Below are 23,629 nucleotides of genomic sequence, written 5' to 3' on the forward strand. Positions count from 1 at the left end.
AGGAAAAAGAAGGGAAAAAACAACATTTTCTGTTCAAGCTTCCCGTTAGCCACCCTGCTAGCAGTCTGCCCGCCTGCCAGGTAACGGACACACCTTAGCATCCGCACACGTTTTAAAAGTCATCTTTTTTTCTAGCTCCACTTTCTCCTCTCGCCTCCTTTTCCAGCTCTCCGGCTAGCTCGGATGCTAATCCGTTAGCATCGCTGGATGCTAATTAGCCTGCTAGCTTTCCCAATTAGCCACGATTGAGCCGATTACTTGAGCACAAGAAACTCTCTTTTTAATCCGCTAAAGTCTAAATACTCCAAATAATCACACACAAAAAGAAGTGCACATAGATATGTTTAAAAAACTCTTAAATTAGGTTAAATCTCCTAAACACATTTGTCTTTTCACATATGTTATATGTGTGTCTCCTAAACTTGAATTATGACCGATTTATGTGTCATTAAATTTCAGTTAAACTGAAGATTGCTATCTGTTCTATATCAAGTCTGATGTTTACAGATTGTCCATGAAGGCACTGCGTTAAATCAAGTGTTATCATTAGGGACTCACTGATATTACACCTTTGTACAACTAAGAACTTTAAAAAACTAAAATAATTCAACAAATAAATCATTTATACTTCTGTCTTGTTTTTGATGTGTGCCCATAATGGGGCTAATGATGCTCACTTCATTTTAAAGATGTAATCCCAACTTTGATGTGTACAGTTAGTTGTTGTGTATGCTGCTGTGTGATCTGATTTAAAAAACATTTTTTACATGCGAGCTCCTCCCACCAGAAATTTCATCAAGAAGGAGGAGATTGACAAAGGACCGAGTCGGTAAAATTTTTTGGGGGGAAATGAGACAATGACATCTACTAAAAAAAGCGTCACGCCATCACGTCAAATATAATCAACGCTGTTACTCTTAACAACTTCTCAGATGCAAAGACGATCGAGATTGATCTATATCCCAAGTCCATTTCCACCCCCCAACCATTCACGTGTACTGCGTATTTGGAATAACACGTCAACAGGTCAAATTAAATATGGATACAATATACAAGCATTAAAGGCAAATGCTTTTACACTTTATTTGAATAGAGCCACACACCACGAAAGACCCCCCCCCCCTCACCCCTGCACAACACAGTCCCAACCCAAACGCTGCACCGAGGCGACCGGCCACCAACCTCAACAAGGGCATGACCTGCACCTGTCCGCTGCCACCGCCGGGTACTAGCACACCCCGGCGCGCCCCCCGCCAGCCGTAGCCGCTCCCCCGCCGGTCCCCGACACCCCATCCACAACGGACCGCAACGACTCCGGGAGAACCGGAATGCCAGCCCCGGCCCCAACGGGCCCCGGATGCCCAACCCCAAGGGAAATACCCACCTTCCCCCCCACCCAAAACCAGCTGTAGGCCAGTGGGCAGAGCAGGGCCAGAAGGCGGGCCCGACCCAGGCGGGAGGCGCTGACAGCCCACCGTGAGCCCCAAGTTAGCCGGGGACCCCCCACAGCCTGAGGGAGAGAAGGGAGACGACTGCGGCGGCGCGTCTCGGGGAGAGGGAAGAGGGGCACCACCCCGGTACCATAATGTTATTGTTGTTGTTCCCGTGTCATGTTGTCGTGCATTTTTATTTCATGTCTAATTTTTCTTGTCTTACTTTTCCATGTTGGCAAGTTGATGTTGTGTCACGCCATTGTGTCATGTTGTTGTGTTGTGTTGTGTTAAAGTGCTGTGAGGGTCAGGTTTGAAGATGTTATGTTGTGTCATATTGTCATGTTGTTGTGTGCAGGTGTGGAGGTGATGAGGTGTGAAGATGGAGGTTCCTGAGTATTTGGACTTGGATGAGATTGACTTCTCCGACGACACTGTGGTCAGTAACACACATACATACACACACATCTACTGTCCTCGTGATGTTGTTATTACATTGTTGTGTTGTTTCAGTATTCCGTCTCATCCCTGAAGAACATTCCGGAATTGTCTAGACGGAACGATGCACAAGCTGAGGAGAGAACTGGTAACATTGCTTAGTGTGTTGCTAACTGGCTAATGCTAATGTACGCTAACTGGATTTAAACCAGGCATCCTAACCATCCCTTCCTCTTCATCTCCTCCTCGTCTGTTCATATTCCTTCTCACTTTCTCTTCATTTGCTCCTCATCTACTCCTCCTTTCTACCCGATCTCGACCTGCTCCTCAGCTCCCTCCATCAACTGGAGTCGAGGTGTGGCGTCCCAGATGGGCGTGGTGGGAATCAAACCCGCGGGCGTGACTGAGGCGCACAGCAAATTCCGTCCCGTGAAGCGAGTTTCTCCTCTCAAGCATCACCCCGAGACCAGAGAGGAACCTCCGGGCTGGGACTCCAAGGTCCAAGACCAAGACCAGGACCGAGGAGCTGCAAACGCCAGGCTAGCCGCTAAGGACCACAAGTTGCCTCCCAATGCGACGGGAGGAAAGCTGGTGGACGGCACTGGTGCGGGTTCTGATAAGCGTAATAACAATTTAGCTTTGTATATTTAAACACCAAAATGTTAAACCATGTGATTTGTAATTAAAGTCTGCTATCTTAATGCTAACATATTGTATCATGGGAAATGCCATTGACGATCCTCATGAAACTTAGCAATGATGTCTTATTTCAACACACACAGAGCAGCAACACATACAACAATAAACACAGGCATTCCACTAGCTTAATGGTAACATATAATGCCAAATACCATAGATGAGCTAATGGAAATTTGCATTGATAGCATTACGTAATCATAAACCTTCAAACAACTGCTATTTTAGCACACATGGAGCAGCAACACATAAAAAACAGTAACAACGTTAGTGTCTTCTCCATGCTCCTTGTGAGTGTTTTCATTATGTATAACAGGTGCCCACCAGGGGCTCAACCAGGGAGTCCTCGGGGAGCTGGAGCACTATGACCTGGACATGGACGAGATCCTGGACGTGCCGTTCATCAAGTCGTCCGGCCAGCAGATGTCGACGCTACCGAGAGCCGTGGACAAACGGGTCATGAGCGCAGGCGACGTGGGCGGAGCCACGCTGGAGCGACAACGCCGGCAAAACAAGAAAAACAACAAAGAGGACGTCGACAGCAACAACGCAGCAGCACAGGTACATGCGCGCACACGAGGAAAGCTGGTCATGTGACATGACACCAAGAGCTCATCAACTTCTCCTCTTCCTCCCCTTCTTCCTCCTTTTCTTCTCGTCTTCTCCTTATTTTGCTCCTTTTCTTCCTTCTACTCCTCTCTCCACCTCCTCTCCGTCGTACTCTTCACGTCTTCCTCCTTTCCCGCTTCACATTCTCCTTGCTCCTTATCATCCTCCTTCTCTTTTCTCCCTCCTGTCCTTCCTTTTCTTTCTCCTCCTTTTGCTGTTTTTCTCCTCTTCCACATCCTCCTCCTCACATGATCTTCTTCCTTCTCTGGCCCTTTCTTCCTCATCATCCTCTTCTTTCTCTTCCTCCTCTTCTGTCATCTTCCCCTCCCTTTCCTCTTTTTGATCCTCCTCCTTTTCACTTGTATCCTCCTCTTCCTCTTCTTCCTTCTCCACATTCTCTCCTTATTCTTCTTCCTATCCCTCCTCTTTTTATTCCCCTTCCTCTTCATACTCTTCCTTCTTTTTCCTCCTATTCCTCTTCTTCCTCATCCTCTTCCTTCTCATCATCCTCCTCTTCCTCCTCCTCCTGACCTTCCACCTCCTTCTATTCCTTCTTCCTGTTCCTCCTACTCCTCTTCTTCCTCCTCATCTTCATCTTCTTCCTCCTTTTCTTATGCTTCCTCTTCCTCCTTTTCTTCTACCTTCTCTTCCCATTTTCTTCCTTTCCTCGTTGTTCTCTCATTCTCCTTTTACTCCTCTTCCTTCTCCCCTTCCCCCTTCTTTTCACTTTCATCCTCTCCTTCCTCCTGCAGATGTGCATCCTTTCCCCCCTGAAGTGGTCGGACCTGAGGAAGTCCAAGTCCCTGGATCCTGACCTGCAGCACCTTCCTCGTTCTCAGTCTTCAGGAGGCCTCCAGCATCATCTTCACCATCATCATCATCATCAGGAGGTGGCGCTCTCCTCTTCATCCTCGCTGCTCAGCTGCTCCTCGTCACTCTCCTCCTTCCTTGAGGGAGGTGAGAACCCCATGCTCCTGCCTGATAGTGAATTGTCAAGACATGCCCCCTCATTACCATATCTTCACTCTTTAAAACACATAAATAACAAAAAGTTATTGTGTGTTTTGGATCATAAGCACTTTTGTCTGTTTTGGATCATAAGCACTTTTGTCTCATATTCATCCTTTGATCTGAACAACAAAAACAAAGGAATTATACCTTTGGAGGGGACTATATTATATATGTTTGTGTGCGTGTGTCTGTGTTGATCATCAATCTGATACTCATTATGTAATTGATTGATCCAGACAAGCTGCTGTCAGCCAGGGTGTATCCAGAAGCACAGAACCTCAACCAGAATCAAAGGCCGGGCCTGGAGCCTCCTGTAGGGGGAGCCGGCGTCTTGTTTCCCCTGCTGGCCAAGCAGGACTCTTCCAAGCCGTGGAGCCCTGCAAGCGGACAACATGGAGGAGCATCAGGAGGAGTAAGGGGGGGGGGAGCGGAGGTGGATGAGGAGAGCAAGAAGAAGCACAACATCATAAACATCGTGAGGGAAGGTCAAATCTCACTTCTGGTGAGATAATCGCTTGTCTTTATTCATACTTGTGATGTCATCACACACTTCCTGTCACTCACCTACTCTCTTATCACTTCCTACTACCGACTTCTTGTCAGTCAATTGTCATCACTTACTTCCTATAACCACTTCCTGTCTTTCACTTATTTTTCTCACTTTTTCTTACGCAGTTCCTCTCTGTCACAACTTCCTGATACTCCCTTCCTGGCACTCACTTTTTCTCACTCACTTCCTCTTGGTCATTATTTCCTGTCACTTAATTCTCATCACTCACTTTCTTTCAATCATTTCCTCTCACTCACTTACACTCTATGACCTTGTGTCACTCACTTCCTGTCTTTCACTTGTGATGTCATTACATTGATGTCCAACGTATTTTCCTGACAGCCTCACTTGGCTGCTGACAACCTTTCGCTTATCCGCGACGAGGTGGGCAACAACCTTCTTCACGTGTCGGCGTCTCAGGGCCACGCCGAGTGTCTCCAGCATCTCACGTCTCTGATGGGAGAGGACGGACTTAACGAACGCAACCAGCAGCAGCTTACGCCCGCGGGGCTCGCCGTCAAGGTCCGTGCAGGGAGGGACATCTTGTTTATCGCTAGCATTGTTAACAACACGCTGTTATGGATGTGTGGTGAATATGGTTGAGCATCGTTTGAATTTGAACAATTCCCATTCCGATTCCTCATTTCAATTCCGGTTCCAAACGAATCTCGATTCTGGTTCTTTTAAGGGACAGGGTGAAAAAAGTTTGCGTGGTTTAAATAAGGGGTGTCTAAACTATGGCCATAAATGTTTTTAGCTGCCCACGGCATAGATGTAAAGATTTGATTTATTACCTAGCTGTTTTTTAACTGTACCGTATATATATAAATATATAATAGCATCACCTATCTTTACCTAAACTGATGGATTGTAAATTCGACATACCACAGAGAAGAGTAATGTTAATCCTGCCAAATTTGAATGAATAATAAAAAACAATCGCTAAGTATATGAAATCAGGCTTCAAAACTTGAATAATAAGGGCCACCGCTCAGCTCTGTGGGCATGTCGAATGGATGCGCCAAAAGGAATCAAACATACTGTGGGGGTGATAGCTTACATGATGTAAAATCACGGTAGGAGGCGCAACTTCAAAGTTGAATGCTTATTGTGGTCTATAATCATAAAAATAAGCATACAAGTCAATTTACACTCATTGTTTATGACATAATGTCACTGTCGAACACGGCACCTGACGACAGCGGCACGGTAGGAGGAAGCCCAGGTAGTTAGACAGTTGGCACTGCCCCATTCACGAGTATCAAGTTACCCATGAAGCCATGTTGTCTGTGGTGAATGTTTACAAAACTATCCGTTGTAAAATGTGCACGACAGATCAGGTGGTGGTGTTGATGTTCAGCTCACCTTCTACGTGTGTCTTTAAAAAGTCAATCCATCGCTTTTTTATTTCCTCATTTTTGGGGACCTTAAAAGTCACTGAGATGTTCTGTAAATTGAGGCATCCAGCGAAGACGCATTTTCAGGGTGTCGGCATCATTAGCATGCTAATTGCATGCTGGAGTGGTAAATGGGCTTTGTTATGGAAGCTAAGGACAGCTAACTCACAACTGAGCAGCCAAACGAAACAACAACACATTGTCGTTATATAGCGGGGGAGGGAACTTGGCGCTAGAAAGTGTATGCCCGTGCTGTGTTTTATCCCCGCCCACAAAATCAGGAAAATGCTTAAGCTGTATCTCAACAATTCAGCACTATATTGTCTTTGTATATGTTTCAGTACTTCAACAAACAAAACACCGATTTCTGCTTAGTGCCACTTTAAAACATGTTACTGAGATAGTGAGCACCCAATGATGGGCTAACCTGGTGTATACTAATATCAGACAAAAGTAGAACAATTAGGCAATCCAGTCCAGTGTAGCAGCAGGTACAGTGTAAACTCAAAACAGTTTTTGTTTTTATTTAATCATGTACTCTTTCACGCGATGTGTGCTCGCCTGGTATTGAAAATGCATTCTATTGTTAGCTTGTTATTTGCATTTACGTTGGTTGACCCACCATTTAAGTCACCGTTTAACTTGTTAGCTGCCTCATTGTTGGCATTCGACGTATTTTATTGCTTCACTCACCCGATTATGACTTCACTGAAGATCAGATCGCTGAAGGCTGAGGAGCACATCGTGAAACCAACTTTTCACGACATAGTGGCACTGAGGCGACTGGTCTTTTTCTGTATTTTAAAGTTAAGACGCACTTGTGGTTGCAGCCGTTCACGCCGTTTGGCACACACACTTCTACTTGGTTTTCATTGGTTCTTCTTTATTGGTTTTCGGTGCGTTGTTCTTCAGGGTCTGCAGACGTAGGCTTTGAAACTAGGACCCAAAATTAAAAAATGTGAACGATTCTGGGAGAATAGGAACTTTAGTCCCGGTTCCATTTGAGACTCGATGCCCAAACCTAGTGGTAAAGAAGTTATTAAGGTGATCATAAGTTGGCAAACAAGTTGAAAAACGTGAATCACACGATCGATTAGTTAGGTCTGATATGTCAGCCAGGCACCTGATTGGCTACTAAGCAGGACGTGTGTCTGTCACATACAAGCTCATTTTCTTCTTCATCTGTGTGTGTGTGTGTGTGTGTGTGTGTAGAACGGTCACCTGGAGTGTGTGCGTTGGATGGTGAGCGAGACCGAGGCCATCGCTGAGCTGAGCTGCACCAGAGAACATCCAAGCCTGATACACTATGCCGCTCGCTATGGACAGGTACCACACTTCATGTCGCTCACTTACACTACTTCCTGTGATCCTCCGAACCTAATGTATGTATGTGTGTGTGTGTGTGTGCAGGAGAAGGTGTTGCTGTGGCTGCTCCAGTTCATGCAGGAACAGGCCATCTCTCTGGATGAGGTGGACCACAACGGCAACACAGGTGTACACGTGGCGGCACAGTATGGACACCTCACGTGCATACAGGTACACATACAGTACATATATACTGTCGATACATACAGTGTTGTACATCGATTTATGAATGCCCCAACCTACGGCATTTTCATGATACAAACCGTCGCTCGGTCGAGTTTTCGCTTTGACTTGCAAACAAAAAATGAAGATAGGAGCTCTAGATGGTGACAGCGAATTTTATACAAGCAGCAATTTGGCAGATAGTGAACAATCTCTGAAAAAAAGAGGCTTCAAGCTGTTTATTGCCTCTGCCAGATTACGTTTACTGTCAAACTAAACAAAAATAAGAGAATTACATGTTCTCTATGTAATTTAACTGAGCCTTATTAAAATATAGTCGCTTAATGCTAATTTACAATGCAGAATGTAACTAGCATCAATATTCCAGTCATTTTAAAGCTTATATTTGAGCACAAGTGATAAAAACACATGCAGACAGGCCACATAAAAATACACATAGTCCTATATTCTTTATCTGCCAAAACGACCAAAAATTACTGTAGCTTATTGGGGAGCTGTGATCGTCTTCATGTACTGTATAGCCGTATGTCTTTATTATACTGCCACCTGGTGGCCAATCCGCACATGCCAGACGCGCATTGCCCGTTGAGTTAAAACATGAAATCCATGATGCGTAAACTGTTTAATTGTTTATAGTTTTGCCTTGGCATTTGAGCTTAATTCATTCTGTCACCATTCTTGTATCTCCCATCATCTTTCCCCATTGAAAAGATTGGAAATGCAATTTATCCCTTCCAGCCCTCCCAATTCTTTTTTTAACGTAGAAAAATTCCACTTAACGGTATTGTACAGTATCAAAACACAGCCTGCAAACATGGAAAATGCATCAAAACAAGACTTTATCTAATATATCGTCCTTTCTTGTTCTTCTTGGGCGGCTGTGGCTCAGTAGGTAGAGCAGCATGTCCAGTGACCAAAGGGGAACTGGTTCGAATCCCGGCTACGACTGTCCTGCATGTCGAAGTGTCCTTGGGCAAGACACCGAACCCTAATTGTGAGGCTGGCAGCGCCTTGCATGGCACCAGCCACCCATTGGTGTATGAATGTGTGTATGAATGTGTGTGTGTGTGTGTGTGTGTGTGTGTGTGTGTGTGTGTGTGTGTGTGTGTGTGTGTGTGTGTGTGTGTGTGTGTGTGTGTGTGGGTGAATGTGAGGCTTTGTAAAGCGCTTTGGGCACTGTGATGGTGTAGATAAAGCGCAATATAAGTGCAGTCCATTAACCCCATCTTCTGTGGGGTTTATTGGCAGTTGGCAAAGCAGCTTAATGGTAAGTGGTGCGCAGATGCGCATCCACACTGAAAATATTAAAAGCGCACCCAATTTGATTGTATCAGTGTGCTTTTGTGTACCACTAAGCTTTTTTTCGAGGGGGTTAGCGCAGTGGTAGACGAGGCTCGACTCTTGTTGTCAGTCACGAACAACTCACTCAAACGAACAATTATTTTGAGTGAACGTACTGAATGGAATCACTTTCATGAACTCTTTCGTTCCTTTCTCAGTTTAGTTGGACTCAGCTGTGAGCCTGCGGCGCACAGGAAAATGCCCCGCAAATGGCACCACCTGCGAGCGGTGATGGTGGCTGAGTGCTTGCAGGTGCCCCTGACAATGGGGCGGGTTCCGTAGGGCGGGGGCGTCTCTGTCTTGCTGTACAGCAGCTACGACAGTCCGTCAAAATACATCTTTTGGACGGGACACCACCCACACCGACGGATCCAGGGTGGTCCACCGACCCCACTGAGGCGCCCCAAAACCGGCCACCCTGAGGAGGCCGAGGGGGCCCAAAGCCACCCCCCAGTGAGCTACCCCCACCGTCCCACGCGCCCCGCAGCAACAGCAAAATTGTCATGTGCACCCCTGCTATCATACATGCAAGTCCCAAAATTCGCCGTTTTGAACTCAAAATAGGCCATTTACGTAAATCGTATCGATCCGGTAAGTTTTTACTGGAGGGGGGGAGTCGCCGTCACTGACGTCATAGGCTGTTTCGTACTCCTTGAATGCTGGCAGCTAGAGCTATTCCACCCATCAACACACAGATGTAATTGTGAATATTACTCTGCGGCGGACGAATATGCGGCCCGAGGTTCCATCTGTGCGCTCACAAGTCACTGGAGTTGACGAGACCAGAAAAAAACTCCGTTACAATGATCGAAATGTCACTCGCTACTTTTATTTATCAATTATTGCTTATTCATCAAGTATTTCGTGCGCGAGACTACGACTTTGACTCCCGCTGTTTGCGTCATCCAATTTAAGCGCGAGTGACGTTACGAGTTACTCACTATTTACTCAGTACTTGAGTAATAATTTCACTGCGTACTTTTTACTCTTACTCAAGTAATTTTTGGAGGCACGACAATTGACTTCTACTTGAGTCACATAATTGTCAAGTAACAGTACTGTTACTTGAGAACAATATCTGGCTACTCAACCCACCTCTGGAGCGGACATGCTCTATTTAAGCAACATCTTTGCTCATCAGATCAGCCAGTGTCGTATTTGTTGCACTGGTCTTTTGTATTTTCACGTTGAGGTGCTGCGGGTCGAGGCCCTGGTTGTGGTCCCGAGTGGAACAGCCAAGCACACGGAACATCGGCGACAAGAGCTGATCTGCTAGTACATTTTGTATTCATTAGGAAATGGGGCTACAATTATCCAATTAGTTTACTGATTAATGTTAAATGTATTAAGCGACGGAGACCTGTTAAGGATTATGTCACAACACAGAACGAACTAACTTCAAATTTATAAATGGCCAATAAAAACAGAAAAATATTGTACTTAATATTCTCCTGCAGGATGCATTTGGGATGAGCCTTTGAAGTTGTTAATAATGAAAAATAAAGTGAAATGACAATGATTTGAGTCAATTCTTTTCCAGAATGAGAGTGCTTGAAGAGGAGGATGCTATGCATGTGGCACAGCTTGAAGCAGGCATCACATGCAGGTGGAGATGGGCCTGCCTCAAGTTGGAGGCCAAAACAAAAAAGCAAAGAAATGAGGCAAATTTAATTCTAATCTTAAATTTGTACATCGACATGTACTTGAGCGGTGTAAATAAGTTTTTCTGTGTGAAGATTTTTTATTTTTTGCCTTATTGTACTCTTTTAAGAGTCTTCTTTTAAGAGTCTTCTTAATTATTGCTTAATTTATGTTAAAATCCAAAACATTCTCTGCTCGGGCTTGCGGGATCCCCCCAGACCCCACCTAAAACTTATTTTTTTTTTGGTCACCTTTTTCATGCCTTTGGTGTTTGCATGTCTGTGCTATGCAAGGAAGCCAATGTGAAGTGAGGGTGGCTGGATGTTGTGGAGTTTGTCGTCGCCATCTAGCGGTCGGGGTGGGGTTTTAAAGCACGCTCGTGTCTCAAATTTTTTCGCTCGTATTTGTAGACCAAAAAATAAATACATCAAAATCAGCCAAGCAAGGGGCATGTTTCATGAAAAACTCGTAAGTCACGGCACTTTTGTATTCTCAAGTCTCCATTGTACATTGTAATTAATTATTACAGCATATTTTTATAAAGTACAAGCAGACACACTTCGCTGCTCGCTGACCTGAAGTCTGACGCTGTGATGCGGTGAATGTGTGTGTAGACGCTGGTGGAGTACGGTTCCAACGTGACGGTGTTGAACCAGCACGGCGAGCGACCCTCACAGCTGGCGGAGCGTCAAGGTCACAGCCCATGCGCTCGCTACCTGGTCGTCGTGGAAACGTGCATGTCCTTAGCGTCACAGGTCGTCAAGCTGACCAAGCAGCTCACCGAGTCAGTGCAGAAAAAACAGTGTTCAACTCAACTCATGAAGCTTAATCACTAAACGGGCACATGCTTGTGTTGCAGACAAGCAGCTGAGAAGGCAACACTACAGAAACAACTACACAAACTTGACACCAGGTAACACACATACACGGACACACTACACACACACGCATATGCGCGTTCATTTACACGCACATGCATGTAGACACATACAGTGGTGTGAAAAAGTGTTTGCCCCCTTCCTGATGGATTTATTTTGCATGTTTGTCACACTTAAATGTTTCCCCATCATCACACATATTAAATATTAGTCAAAGACATCACAAGTAAACACAAAATGCAGGTTTTTATTATTAAGGGAGGAAAAAAAATCCAAAGCTACATGGCCCTGTGTGAAAAAGCGATTGCCCCCTAAACCTATTAACAAGAGCAACAACTGCAATCAAGCGTTTGCGATGACTCACTATGAGTCTCATACAGCGCTGAGGAGGAATTTTGGTCCACTCATTTTTGCAGAATTGTTGCAATTCAGTCACATTGGAGGGTTTTCGCCTTTTAAAAGGTCATACCACAACATCTCAATAGGATTCAGGTCAGGACTTTGACTAGGCCACTCCCAAGTCTTCATTTTGTTTTTCTTAAGCCATTCAGAGGTGGACTTGCTGGTGTGTTTTGGATCATTGTCCTGTTGCATAACCCAAGTTTGTTTCAGCTTGAGGTCATGAACAGATGGCTGGAAATTCGCCTCCAGAATTTTTCGGTAGACAGCAGAATTCATGTTTCCATTTATCACAGCAAGTCTTCCAGGTCCCGAACCAGAATAACAGCCCCAAACCATCGCACTACCGCCACCGTATTTTACTGTTGGTATGATGTTCTTTTTCTCAAATGCGGTGTTACTTTTAGGCCAGATATAATGGGACACATACCTTCAAAAAAGTTCAACAGAGTATTTTCCCAAACGTCTTGGGGATCATCAAGATGTCTTCTGATGAAATCGCGAAGAGCCTTAATGTTCTTTTTTCTCAGCAGTGGTTTTCGTCTCAGAACTCTGCCATGCAGGCCATTTTTGCCCAGTCTCTTTATTATGGTAGAGTCATGAACGCTGACTTTGGATGTTGTTGTGGGGTCTTTTGTGACCTCTTGGATGAGTCATCGCTGCACTCTTGGGGTCATTTTGGTCAACTGGCCACTCCTGAGAAGGTTCACCACTGTTCTATGTTTTTGCCATTTGTAGATAATGGCTCTCACTGTGGTTTGCTGGAGTCCCAAAGATTTAGAAATTGCTTTTGTAACCATTTCCAATCTGATAGATGTCAATTACTTTATTTCTCATTTGTTCCTGAATTTCTTTTGGTCTTGGCATAATGTCTAGCTTTTGAGGGTCTTTTGGTCTACTTCACTTTGTCAGGCAGGTCCTGTTTAAGTGATTTCTCGATTGAGAACAAGTGTGGCAGCATCAGGCCAGGGTGTGGCTAGAGAAATTTAGAATCAAGTGGTCAAAGGAACTGCCTGAAGAGCTCAGGGACAGAATTGTGCCAAGGTTACAAAAAAATATTTCTGCTGCACTTAAGGTTCCTAAGAGCACAGTGGCCTCCATAATCCTTGAATGGAAGACATTTGGGACGACCAGAACCCTTCCAAGAGCTGGCAGTCAGGCCAAATTGAGCAATCGGGGAAGAAGAGCCATGGTAAAGGTAAAGAAGAACCCAAAGATCACAGTGGCTGAGCGCCAGAGATGCAGTCGGGAGAAGGGAGAAAGTTCTAGAAAGTCACCCATCACTGCAGCCCTCCACCAGTCGGGGCTTTATGGCAAAGTGGCCCGACGGAATGCCTCTCCTCAGTGTAAGACACATGAAAGCCCACATGGAGTTTGCTAAAAAAAAAAACACCTGAAGGACTCCAAGATGGTGAGAAATAAGATTCTCTGGTCTATGAGACCAAGACAGAACTTTTTGGCCTTAATTCTAAGCGGTATGTGTGGAGAAAACCAGGCACTGCTCATCACCTGCCCAATACAGTCCCAACTGTGAAGCATGGTGGTGGCAGCATCATGCTGTGGGTGTGTTTTTCAGCTGCAGGGACAGGGAGACTGGTTGCAATCGAAGGAAAGATGAATGCGTTCAAGTACAGGGATATCCTGGACGAAAACCTTCTCCAGAGTGCTCAGAACCTCAGACTGGGCTGAAGGTTCACCTTAAAAAAAAGACAATGACCCTAAGCACATGGCTCAAATAACGAAGGAGTGGCTTCAGAACAACTCAGTGACTGTTCTTGAATGGCCCAGCCAGAGCCCTGACTTAAACCCAATTGAGCATCTCTGGAGAGACCTGAAAATGGCTGCCCCCCAACGTTCACCATCCAACCTGACAGAACTGGAGAGGATCTGCAAGGAGGAATGGCAGAGGATCCCCAAATCCAGGTGTGAAAAACTGGTTGCTTCTTTCCCAAAAAGACTCATGGCTGTATTAGCTCAAAAGGGGGCTTCTACTAAATACTGAGCAAAGGGTCTGAATACTTATGGCTTTGTGATATTTCAGTTTTTCTTTTTTAATAAATCTGCAAAAATTTTAACAATTCAGTTTTTTTCTGTCAATATGGGTGTGTGTACATTGAGGATTTTAGGAAATGGCTGCAATATAAAGAGGGAAAAATTTAAAGGGGTCTGCATACTTTCCGTACCCACTGTACATTTACACACACATACATGCACACATTCTCTTATACACATTCACACATGCATATTTACACTCAAACACACATTTACATGCTCTCTCATACTCAACACACATGCACTCACGTGGACATACCTGCACAGTCCATCCGAAAAGTATTCACAGAACTTCCAAATTTTGGGGGGAATTTTTTTCCAAATTTGTTGAATACTTTCAAGATGCACTGTACATTTACACACAGTGTCGTGTGTGGTTGTGTTTTATAGAGTGTTTTGTGTGTCTCATCCACAGCTCTCATCCATCTGGCATCGAGGCATGGCCTGAGATGATGTTAAGCGTGGAGGGCACTTCTGTGGATGGCGATTGGCTCGTGCGCCAGGAGGCGGGGCTGCAAAAAGATCCTTGCGAAGCGTCAAGGGCTGGGGGTGCCGGGGCGGCGGCCGCGGGGGGTCCAAGCCGGGAGGGCGTCCGGCGTAGCGGCACGGGGGCATCGGCGGAGAAGCGCGAGCAGAAGCTGGCGCGTCTGAAGCAGATGATGCAACGCTCACTCAGTGAATCGGATTCCGACGCCCCCCCGAGACCAGATAGGCCCACACACCTGCCAATCAATGATGAGGAACCCGCCTCTAAGCACCTCCACCTGGTGATGAGGAAGCAACTCCCCTTGGCCGACAGGAAGCCTATCTCCAAACCGGTCAACGGCGTGGCCTTCACCCCCTCGGAGGCCGTGGACGCCACGGGCGACACGGACGCCGCTGCCAGCCCCCCCCCCAAGGCGGCAGCCACCAGCCCCAAGAGCGCCCTCAAGTCACCGTCGTCGCGCAGGAAGACAGCGCACAGCCTCAAGCTCAGGGTCACCTTCAATGAGCACTTGCACCAAGAGGCGGAGCCTATCAGGGCTCCGCCCACCACCAAGGAGGCTACGTCCACAGGAAGCTCAGAGGCCAAGAGGCCCTTCGGGGCACTCAGGTCCATCATGGAGACGCTCAGCGGAAACGCAAACAACAACAACAACACGCACAACACAACACACAACCAGCTCAAGAACAAGAACAGAAGCACTCATGTGTGAACACAACTTTATTCATGGCATCACCTTTTTAAACAACTATTTAAAGCACGCTGTCACGATTTGTCGTTTAAAGCACGCTGTCACATGATTTGTCGTTATGGCAACACTATTCAGGATCTTAAAACAACTTTAAACCAAACTGTCGTCAAATGAGGCTGTCATATGTTCTATCACTACAATAGCAACACTATCCATGATGTCGCCTGTTTTTTTTAATATTTAAACTAGGTTGTTTCACTTTATTCATGACGTCATTTTTTTTTTTTTAAAGGACTAAGTATTTTTTCACACAACTTTATTTAAACAAGGCTGTCTCGATATGTCTCCAAGCTGACCACACTTGCATCACAGCCTCCAGTCCACAAGGGAGAGAACCCACCAACTAAGCGATTATGTCACCAAATCCATTACACCAAGCCGAAGCCAGTGGTCAAATGTGCGCCCTGCAGTGGTTGTCATGACATTGGAGCAATCTGATTTGACGCTTTGACGCACGCGTGAGTTAGCGCCGCCGATGCTAAAATCTTCGTGGTCATATGACAAAATGAACATGTCACGCATTTTTTTTTTCATCAAGATGAGGGGAAAAAAAATGAGACAAATGAGCTGAAGTAACGCAACAAATGTTAGCACTTTTTTTATTAACCAAAACAAAGGTTTACTTGTATTTCTTGTGTGACTTTTGCTCTTTAATTGCAGATCAATGTTTCACACTATCATGCAACCAGGCTAGCAGCTAGCCACATTAGCATTTTGTTGGTATCATGCTTGTTAGTTCTTAGCTTGTGTGACTCAGTCCCACTGTTTAAGTTAGCATTTAATCAGTGACTGTTTATCATAGATATGAATAGGTAGATACAACACAATCCTTTAGAGTGCATTACATGTGTGTGGACAGCAAGATTACCAAAAGACCAAGGATGCCGATACACTGTGCTGCGTACAGTTGTGTACAATGCGGTACAAATACTGCAAGGGAAGTGGGGGAAACCTTTAACAGGTACAAATATTTTGGGGGCTTTTCCCCCCCCCTTTCTTTCAAATGTTCTTTATTGATAGGACACGCTTTGACAATGACAAAAAAAGTAAACATGAAAATCGGTTGAGTAATGAGCAAGTTATGACTTACTTTCAATGTCCATGAATTGCCTTTGAGAGGAATGTCGACCTCCCCAACATGGCCATCACGTAGGTACGTCTGTTAGTAGGGCTGCTAGAGCACGCTGGCGTACTTTTTATAGTCGTAATATCTGCTGTTGATCTTGTCTTAGCATATAGCCTGTGTGCTTCCTTGTTTTTGGGTTAGCATTTAGCCAGTGACTGCCAGTTTTTAGCTCCTGTTAGTGTGCAGCCTTTAACTAGATAAATGGTCTCTCGTGCTGTCCAATCGATGAGGTTGAATTTATCACTTTGACTTGCGCGCCAGCCCGTCTCGCCATTGTGCCCCCACAGGTGTCGATGTCGAAAACTAGCATGTTGTGTTTTGTCCCCTCCTGCTAAAGCTCATTTGGCTAATTGTCACGTTTCATATTCGCGTGTGATGGAGGGCACCATTAGGGCGGCACCCACCTGGGGGGGGGGGGGGGGGGGGGGGGGGGGGGTGCATTAAAGGCCAATTTGCCAGGCAGACATAATCAATTGAGCCTGCTAAGTGGATCTTTTTTGACGCCTTTAAAGAAGCGTGATGGTGAAAGCATCAGTTCAGTTTTCACTTGCTGATCCACAGCAGGGCCTAGCTCACTAATCGTTAGCCCGCATCTAAAGGATGACAATGACGACTCATCACAGCACGACAGCAACGTCAATAAGGCCTTGTCTGCCATGCTAATGTGGCTAGTTGCTAGACTGTAAACGGATTACAAACATGCTAAAGAGAGAAATATCTTACCTTGAAACATACCAATATGCTATGGTGGCTAGCTGCGAGCCTGACAGTATAATACTGACATGCTACTGTTAATCCAGAACCAACAGCATGCTAATGTGACAAGCTGCTCGCTTGACAGCGTGATACCAACAACATGCTAATGTGGCTAACCACAGGCTAAACGCTAACATAAACTAAGCATTGGGAGTCCTATAGGCTGTTAACATAAGCTAAAGCACTCCGTATCACTGCCTAAATGCTAGCAAGCTAAACACTACGAATCTCTAGCCAAATGCTAACATAAGCGAAACATTGGGAGCCACAGGGACGAATCCAACAAGCTGAAACACGCAAAACGAAGCAGGAGCCACAGAGGCTAAACCAGTGATTGTCAGTGTGATACTAATACAACTAGTGCTACGCAGGCTCTTTCTGGTGGTACGCAAAATAATCACTGCCAATACAGTTCTTCAGTTGTATTTAAATTTTTAGTACACCTACATTTACATTTTTAAGAACTGATTGTTTTTACACATCCATCCGTCCATCCATTTTCTGAGCCGCTTTTCCTCACTAGGGTCGCGTGCTGCTGGAGCCTATCCCAGCTATCATCGGGCAGGAGGCGGGGTACACCCTGAACTGGTTGCCAGCCAATCGCAGGGCACATACAAACAAACAACCATTCGCACTCACTTTCACACCTACGGGCAATTTAGTGTCTCCAATTCATGCATTTTTTTTGGGATGTGGGAGGAAACCACGCAGGCACGGGGAGAACATGCAAACTCCACACAGGAGGGCCGGCGATTGAACCCCGGTCCTAAGAACTGCGAGGTAGACGCTCTAACCAGTTGACCACCATGCTGCCTGTTTTTACACATTTAGGTAAAATTTTTATTTAACTTTTACATGCAATAGATTTTAATCCATTTTAGCAGTTTTTATTTTCCTGTGTGTTAATGCTCTAAATGTTCCTACTTTCATTTTATTTTAAATAAACATCAATCAATCAAAAAACTGCGTAATGCTACAGGGGCTTATGATATGAAATATACTTTTTTGGAATAAAGAACTGTCTTGTTTTTTAATAAACACTTGGGCCTACTACGCTACTGTATTTTAATGTTGGTCATTACGGTGGTACTTTGAGAGCTAAGTATTTTTTTATTTTTTTTTAGGTGATTCTTCATCTAAAAAGTTTGAGAACCATTGCGCTAAATGCTAACACACTAAACACTTAAAGGCACACAGGCTTAGTGCTAACATGCTAAGCAGTGGTAGCTACAAATGCTAGACGCTAACGGGAGTTAACTCAGGTACTAAATTGCAGCTTGTTAATTGGACAACACTAGGTTTTGAGGTCGGAGACTCGAGTACTGCTAATTGGTTGGATGTTCAGCGAGGGGGCGGGACTTTGTTTGACAGGCGGGTGGGGCGGGTAGACGAGGGATGGGGGGCACATATAGATTTCCCCGTCTGTTGTTTTTCTGTATTTATGTGCTGCTGTTAGCCAGTCAATCACATTTAATTGACAGCTCTGTGCTGGGGGGCAGAGCTGGGATGACAGGACTTTAATGCCAAAGGGGGGGGGGGGGGGGGGGGGGGGGGCAGTGGCATGAGAGGGATGGGGGTGTGGGCGCCCCCTCGTCCTCCGCCGTCAACAGCATTAATTGATGCAACCACAGTCATGATGGATGCTAATCAAAACAACCTTTCAGAAAGTCATTAACGAAACGCAAAATGGCCACCAGTTACCAGCAGGGGGCAGCGTCCAAGCGTGTTTTTGTGTGTCTGTGTGTGTCTGTTCGGGGATTGTGGGTTGTCGCGTCACGCGGTCGATTGCGGTTGACGGCAAGAGCATGAGAATACCTTGTTAGCGTGTTTGTCCGCCGCTCCCACGGGATGCAGCTAAGCTACGCTAAGCTACACTCGCTCTCCCCACATCGACCGCCATGACCCGGAGACGGTGTTAAGTTAGTGGAAAATGTCAGAAGGTCTACCTTATATTAAAATGATTTTTGCGCATAAACTGCGTTTACAAACACAAAATCATACATGTCGTCATTTGGCAAAATGCTAACATTGGCTAAAAACTGAGTGGAATCAGTGGCTAAATTATACATGCTAATATGACCTTAACACTGGGAGTCCTTGGCTAAATGCTAACATAAGCTAAAAGTGGTCCATTCCACACCTATTAAATGTTAACATAAGGTAAACACTGTTTCCCATGCCAAATGCTAACATAAGCTAAAGATTCAGGAGCCCCACAAGCTAAATGCTAACAAAGGTAATGACAAAAGCTAGATGGTGACCTCAGCAAAAAGCTAACATCTGTTAAACATTGGAAATCACAAAGGCTAGATGCAAATTGATAACATAAGCTTAACACTGGGAGTCACTGGCTAAATGTTAACATGAGCTAAAATTTGGCCATACCAGTTAAATGTTAACATAGGGTAAACACTGGGTTTCCCGTGCTAAATGCCAACATAAGCTAAACTTTGGGAACCCCACAGACTAGATGCTAACATAAGATTTGCACTAGTTAGTTAATGGCGCCTCTGTTAACTGAGGCCATAAGCTCACGTTACCTTCGGTATTAAACCAACCAAGTTAAACACTGTGAACCCCACGTTAATGCTAACTCGCAAAACACTGGGACTCACATAGGCTAGGTGATACATGCTAAAAAAAACTCAACGCAAATTCTAACATGAGCGAAACACAAGGCTTCCCTGGCTGAATGCTAACATAAGATCAACACTGGGAATCAGAGGCTAGATGATATATGCTAAGAAAACACAAGCTAAATGCTAACATAAGCTTTACACTGGGTTTTTCTGGCAAAATGCTAACGTAAGCTAAACATTTGGGAGTCACACAAGGTAATTGCCAACACAAGCTAAACTTTGGGAACCCCACAGACTCAATGCTAACAGGATTTGCACTAGTTAGTTAATGGCGCCTCTGTTAACTGAGGCCTGGTACCCAGCTGAGGAAATAGCAGCATAAGCTCACGTTAGCTTAGCTATTAAACCAACACAAAGACATTGTTAGCTGGGAAAGATGGTTTCAATGGTTCATCGTCAAAATTAATCTTCTGATTTAAACAATTACAAAAAAACGAGTAATATTTTAGATGCTATACTAACTACCATTAACGCTCTCACCTAACCTAGCGGGACAGAAGGGGCACGTGTTGTTGCTGCTGGACTGGATCCAAACGCAGATACAGTCCTTGTGGATGGCATGGGCGCAGGGGAACGGGTGACGGCTCTCGGTGTCCACGGCCTTCTGGCACATCAGGCATAGCTTGCGGGGCCCGGCAGCTTGGGCGGGCGGCGGCGGCCTGCGCGTGTGACCCTGTGCCTGCGCCAGCGCCAGGCCCACCTGGTCGCCCACCTGCTCCACAGACATCCCTGCCGTGGTCCCACGGGCGCTCTTCACCTGCTGCAGCAGATTTGTCAGGTCCGCCCTGGTGCATTGTGGGAAGCTCACCCCCAGCTTGTCTAGGACCTTGTCTAGTGTGTTGGAAGGTGCAGCGGCCGGCGGGGACGGAACGACCGGGTAGGCGAGCGGCGTCGGGGGGTGGCTGCCAGGCAGGGTCTCTCTGGCATAGGGAGGGGGTGGTGGGTGGCGCTGCAGGTTGAGCGGGGGCGGCACATAGTAGTGTAGGTAGGGCTGAGGGGGCGGTGGCATGCGGTCGAGGATCACTTGATGGGGTGGCGGCGCCCCAGGAAGTACCGATGTCATCATCTGTCTGAACATTAGCTCGGCCTGCAGGACAAAAAACATCAAAAGTGTTAATGTGTGTGAGTGAGTATGTGTGTTTGAGCATGTGTCTGCAGCCATTCGTGTGTGTGTGTGTGTGTGTGTGTGCGCGTGCTTCTGTATATCCATCACATATACCCGAAGCTAATCAGCCACCGTAGTATATCAGCTGGATTGGCTGCAGTCCATGAAGTGTGCGTGGGGGTACCGTGGGTATGTGTGGAAGTGTGGGCACGTTGATGAGTGGCAGGGACTCTAACTCGCGTCCTTTCTGCAGCTGTGCCAGGACCTTCTGGAAGCGCCTCTCCAGCTCCTCCTGGTTCCTGCGCACGGCCGCCTCCTTAGTGGTCCAGCTAGCTTTCTCCTGGTGATTGGCGGGCCGCAGTGACATGTACTCGGCCATCTGAAACATGTTAACATATACCACTTATAGCATTTAGCTATTAACTCCCTGTATTTTGGCTGTCTCACATCCAGTGTTTAGTTACTGTTAGCATGTAGCATTTACCCATTGACTTCTGTTGTTTAGCTGAGGTCAACATTGAACCTGTATGGCTCCCATTATTTAACGTATGTTAGCATGTAGTTACTCCAAGTGTTTAGCTACTGTAAGCCTTTCGCATTTAGCCATTTGCAGAGTTTATATGCAGACATTTTTGTGATTCTGATTGAAATCATTCCGTTCGAAGCTCTCAGGTTAACGGTTGACATGTGACGATCTATTTCGATGGGGTGTATAAATGTGCGCTACATTTAATCAGAACAGCGGTGTGAAAAGCGCAGATTGATGGAAACGTCACGTCATTTATCAAGATGGATGACAGTTGTCTATTTAGCACAGTTGTTTTTATACTTTTATTAAAGCAAAAGCTTGACAAAAACAAGTTACAAATAGTTAAAAACATCATCGCAGACCAGCTCTGGTAAGACGCCGTCATGTAAATGATGACGTCACCATGCATTACATCAAGACAGAGCGCAATCAAACACCTTTCTGGTTCACGGTTTACATGACAAAGTTTACTTCTGATCGGTTTGGCAAAAGGAATTTTCCCCTTTGAATCCAAATTTAATTTAATTCGTATTTGTCCGATTAATTCCGATTGAGGTGTTTATATAGAGCATTTTTCAGACATGCAAACATCAAAAGGGATGAAAAAGGTGACAAAAAAATACAATAAGGCAAAATTTTAAAATATTTCTTCACACAGAAAAACATTTATTTACACCGCTCAAGTACATGTTGATGTACAAATTTAGAATTAAAATTAAATTTGCCTAATTTCTTTGCTTTTTTGTTTTGGCCTCCAACTTGAGCCTGTCCCATCTCCATCTGATGCCTACTTCAAGCTGTGCGACATGAATAGCATCCGCCTCTTTAAGCGCTCTCATTCTGGAAAAAAACTGACTACAATCATTGTCTGTTTCACTTCATTTTTCACTATCACTAACTTCAAAGGCTCATCCCAAATGCATCCACCAAGAAAATATTAAATACAATATCTTTCTGTGTTTATTGGCCATTGCTAAATTTGAAGTTAGTTCATTCTGTGTTGTGACATAATCCCTAACATCACTCCGTCGCTTAATACATTTAACTTTAACATCTGTAAACTAGTAAGATAAATATAGGCGTGTTTCCTAATTAATACAAGATGTACTAGCGGTTCCGCAATCGGGGCCACGACCCGTAGCACAGCAACGCGAAAATACAAAATACCAGTGCAACAAATACATCACTGTCTGATCTGATGAGAAAAAATGTTGCTTAAACGTAAGAGTAGTAATAGAGGATGTCCGATCCAGAGGTGGGTAGAGTATCCAAATATTTATTGTACTCAAGTAAAAATATTGTTACTTGACAATAATGTGACTCAAGTAAGAGTAAAAGGTAGTCCTGCAAAAAATTACTGAAGAGTAAAAAGTACACAGTGAAATTACTCAAGTACTAAGTATGTAGTGAGTAACTTCTGACTTGTTTAATATCAATAAAAAAACAAATTACAAAATAAAATGCAAATTCTGATGTTGCTGTGTGTGTATGCACAGACAAAACTACAACAAAACATCTGCAATTTACTGAACGGTGTTTTCTCAAGTTATAAGTGAGCTGAAATATCCACATTTGGGCAGACACCGCCAGACAAATACTACAATACATGCAAGCTGTTGTTTTTGTTCGTCTAACTGTAAACACGACAAGTTGCGCGCCGTTGCCTTCATGGTAACGACGACCATCCCAATATAGTCGCCACATATGCACGACGATCAGCCGGGCTGGCTCATCTAGTTTTAATACCGATGGCTGGGAAGCCCAATAGAAGACGTGTGAGGTCACGTGACTTTCTTCTATCGTTTGATTGGTGAACTTGACTTAAACGTCAGTAGCGCTTAAACTGAATTGGAGCAAACAGCGCCAATGCAGACGTCTTAAGTCTTAGTCTCACTCACGAAATAGTTGATAAATAAGCAATAATTGATCAATAAAAGTAGCGACATTTAGATCATTGTAATGGAGTAAAAGTACCATTACTCCTTAACAGCAGAAGCGGCGGAAGTCTTTTTTCTGGTCTCGTCAACGCCTGTGATGTATCCAAATCCGGTCCCGAGCGCACAGGCTGAACCTCAGGCCGATGTGGCAGCATATTAGTCCGCCACGGTTGCATCTGTGTGTGGATGGTGGATGTGTGGAATGGATCTAGCTGCCAGCGCTGAAGGAGTATGAAACAGTCGACCCCCCCCTCAGAAAAACTCATCGGATGTGTACGATTCACGGAAATGGCTTATTTTGAGTTCAAAACG

General features: G+C 45.1%; 2 protein-coding genes across 4 annotated transcripts in view; one reads left to right on the forward strand and one right to left on the reverse strand.

The window, feature by feature from the left end:
* Positions 1-16,786, forward strand: sncaip (synuclein, alpha interacting protein). 3 transcript variants are annotated; one of them, XM_061672462.1, is made up of 14 exons: positions 1-80; positions 1,094-1,577; positions 1,789-1,869; positions 1,944-2,016; positions 2,200-2,490; positions 2,881-3,125; positions 3,926-4,130; positions 4,421-4,686; positions 5,077-5,256; positions 7,344-7,457; positions 7,542-7,667; positions 11,276-11,445; positions 11,521-11,574; positions 14,406-16,786. In XM_061672462.1, exons 3-14 carry the CDS (start codon positions 1,813-1,815, stop codon positions 15,184-15,186), a joined length of 2,562 nt encoding a protein of 853 aa, XP_061528446.1. In that variant the 5' UTR covers positions 1-80; positions 1,094-1,577; positions 1,789-1,812; the 3' UTR covers positions 15,187-16,786. The 3 variants fall into 3 exon arrangements, with proteins under 3 accessions (XP_061528446.1, XP_061528445.1, XP_061528447.1); XM_061672461.1 differs by lacking the exon at positions 1,094-1,577; XM_061672463.1 differs by lacking the exon at positions 1,094-1,577 and having other exon boundaries at positions 2,200-2,472.
* Positions 15,794-23,629, reverse strand: part of rnf214 (ring finger protein 214) — a 17,106-nt gene continuing 9,270 nt past the window's right edge. Inside the window, exons 5-6 of the mRNA XM_061672560.1 lie at positions 21,036-21,230; positions 15,794-20,833 (exon numbers count right to left, since the gene is read on the reverse strand). Coding sequence (XP_061528544.1) covers positions 20,204-20,833; positions 21,036-21,230 — 825 coding nt within the window. The 3' untranslated portion in view covers positions 15,794-20,203. The remainder of the gene's footprint in view (positions 20,834-21,035; positions 21,231-23,629) is intronic.

Source organism: Phycodurus eques, chromosome 3 (assembly GCF_024500275.1).
Source record: "Phycodurus eques isolate BA_2022a chromosome 3, UOR_Pequ_1.1, whole genome shotgun sequence".
In the NCBI taxonomy this organism is placed as follows: Eukaryota; Metazoa; Chordata; class Actinopteri; order Syngnathiformes; family Syngnathidae; genus Phycodurus; species Phycodurus eques.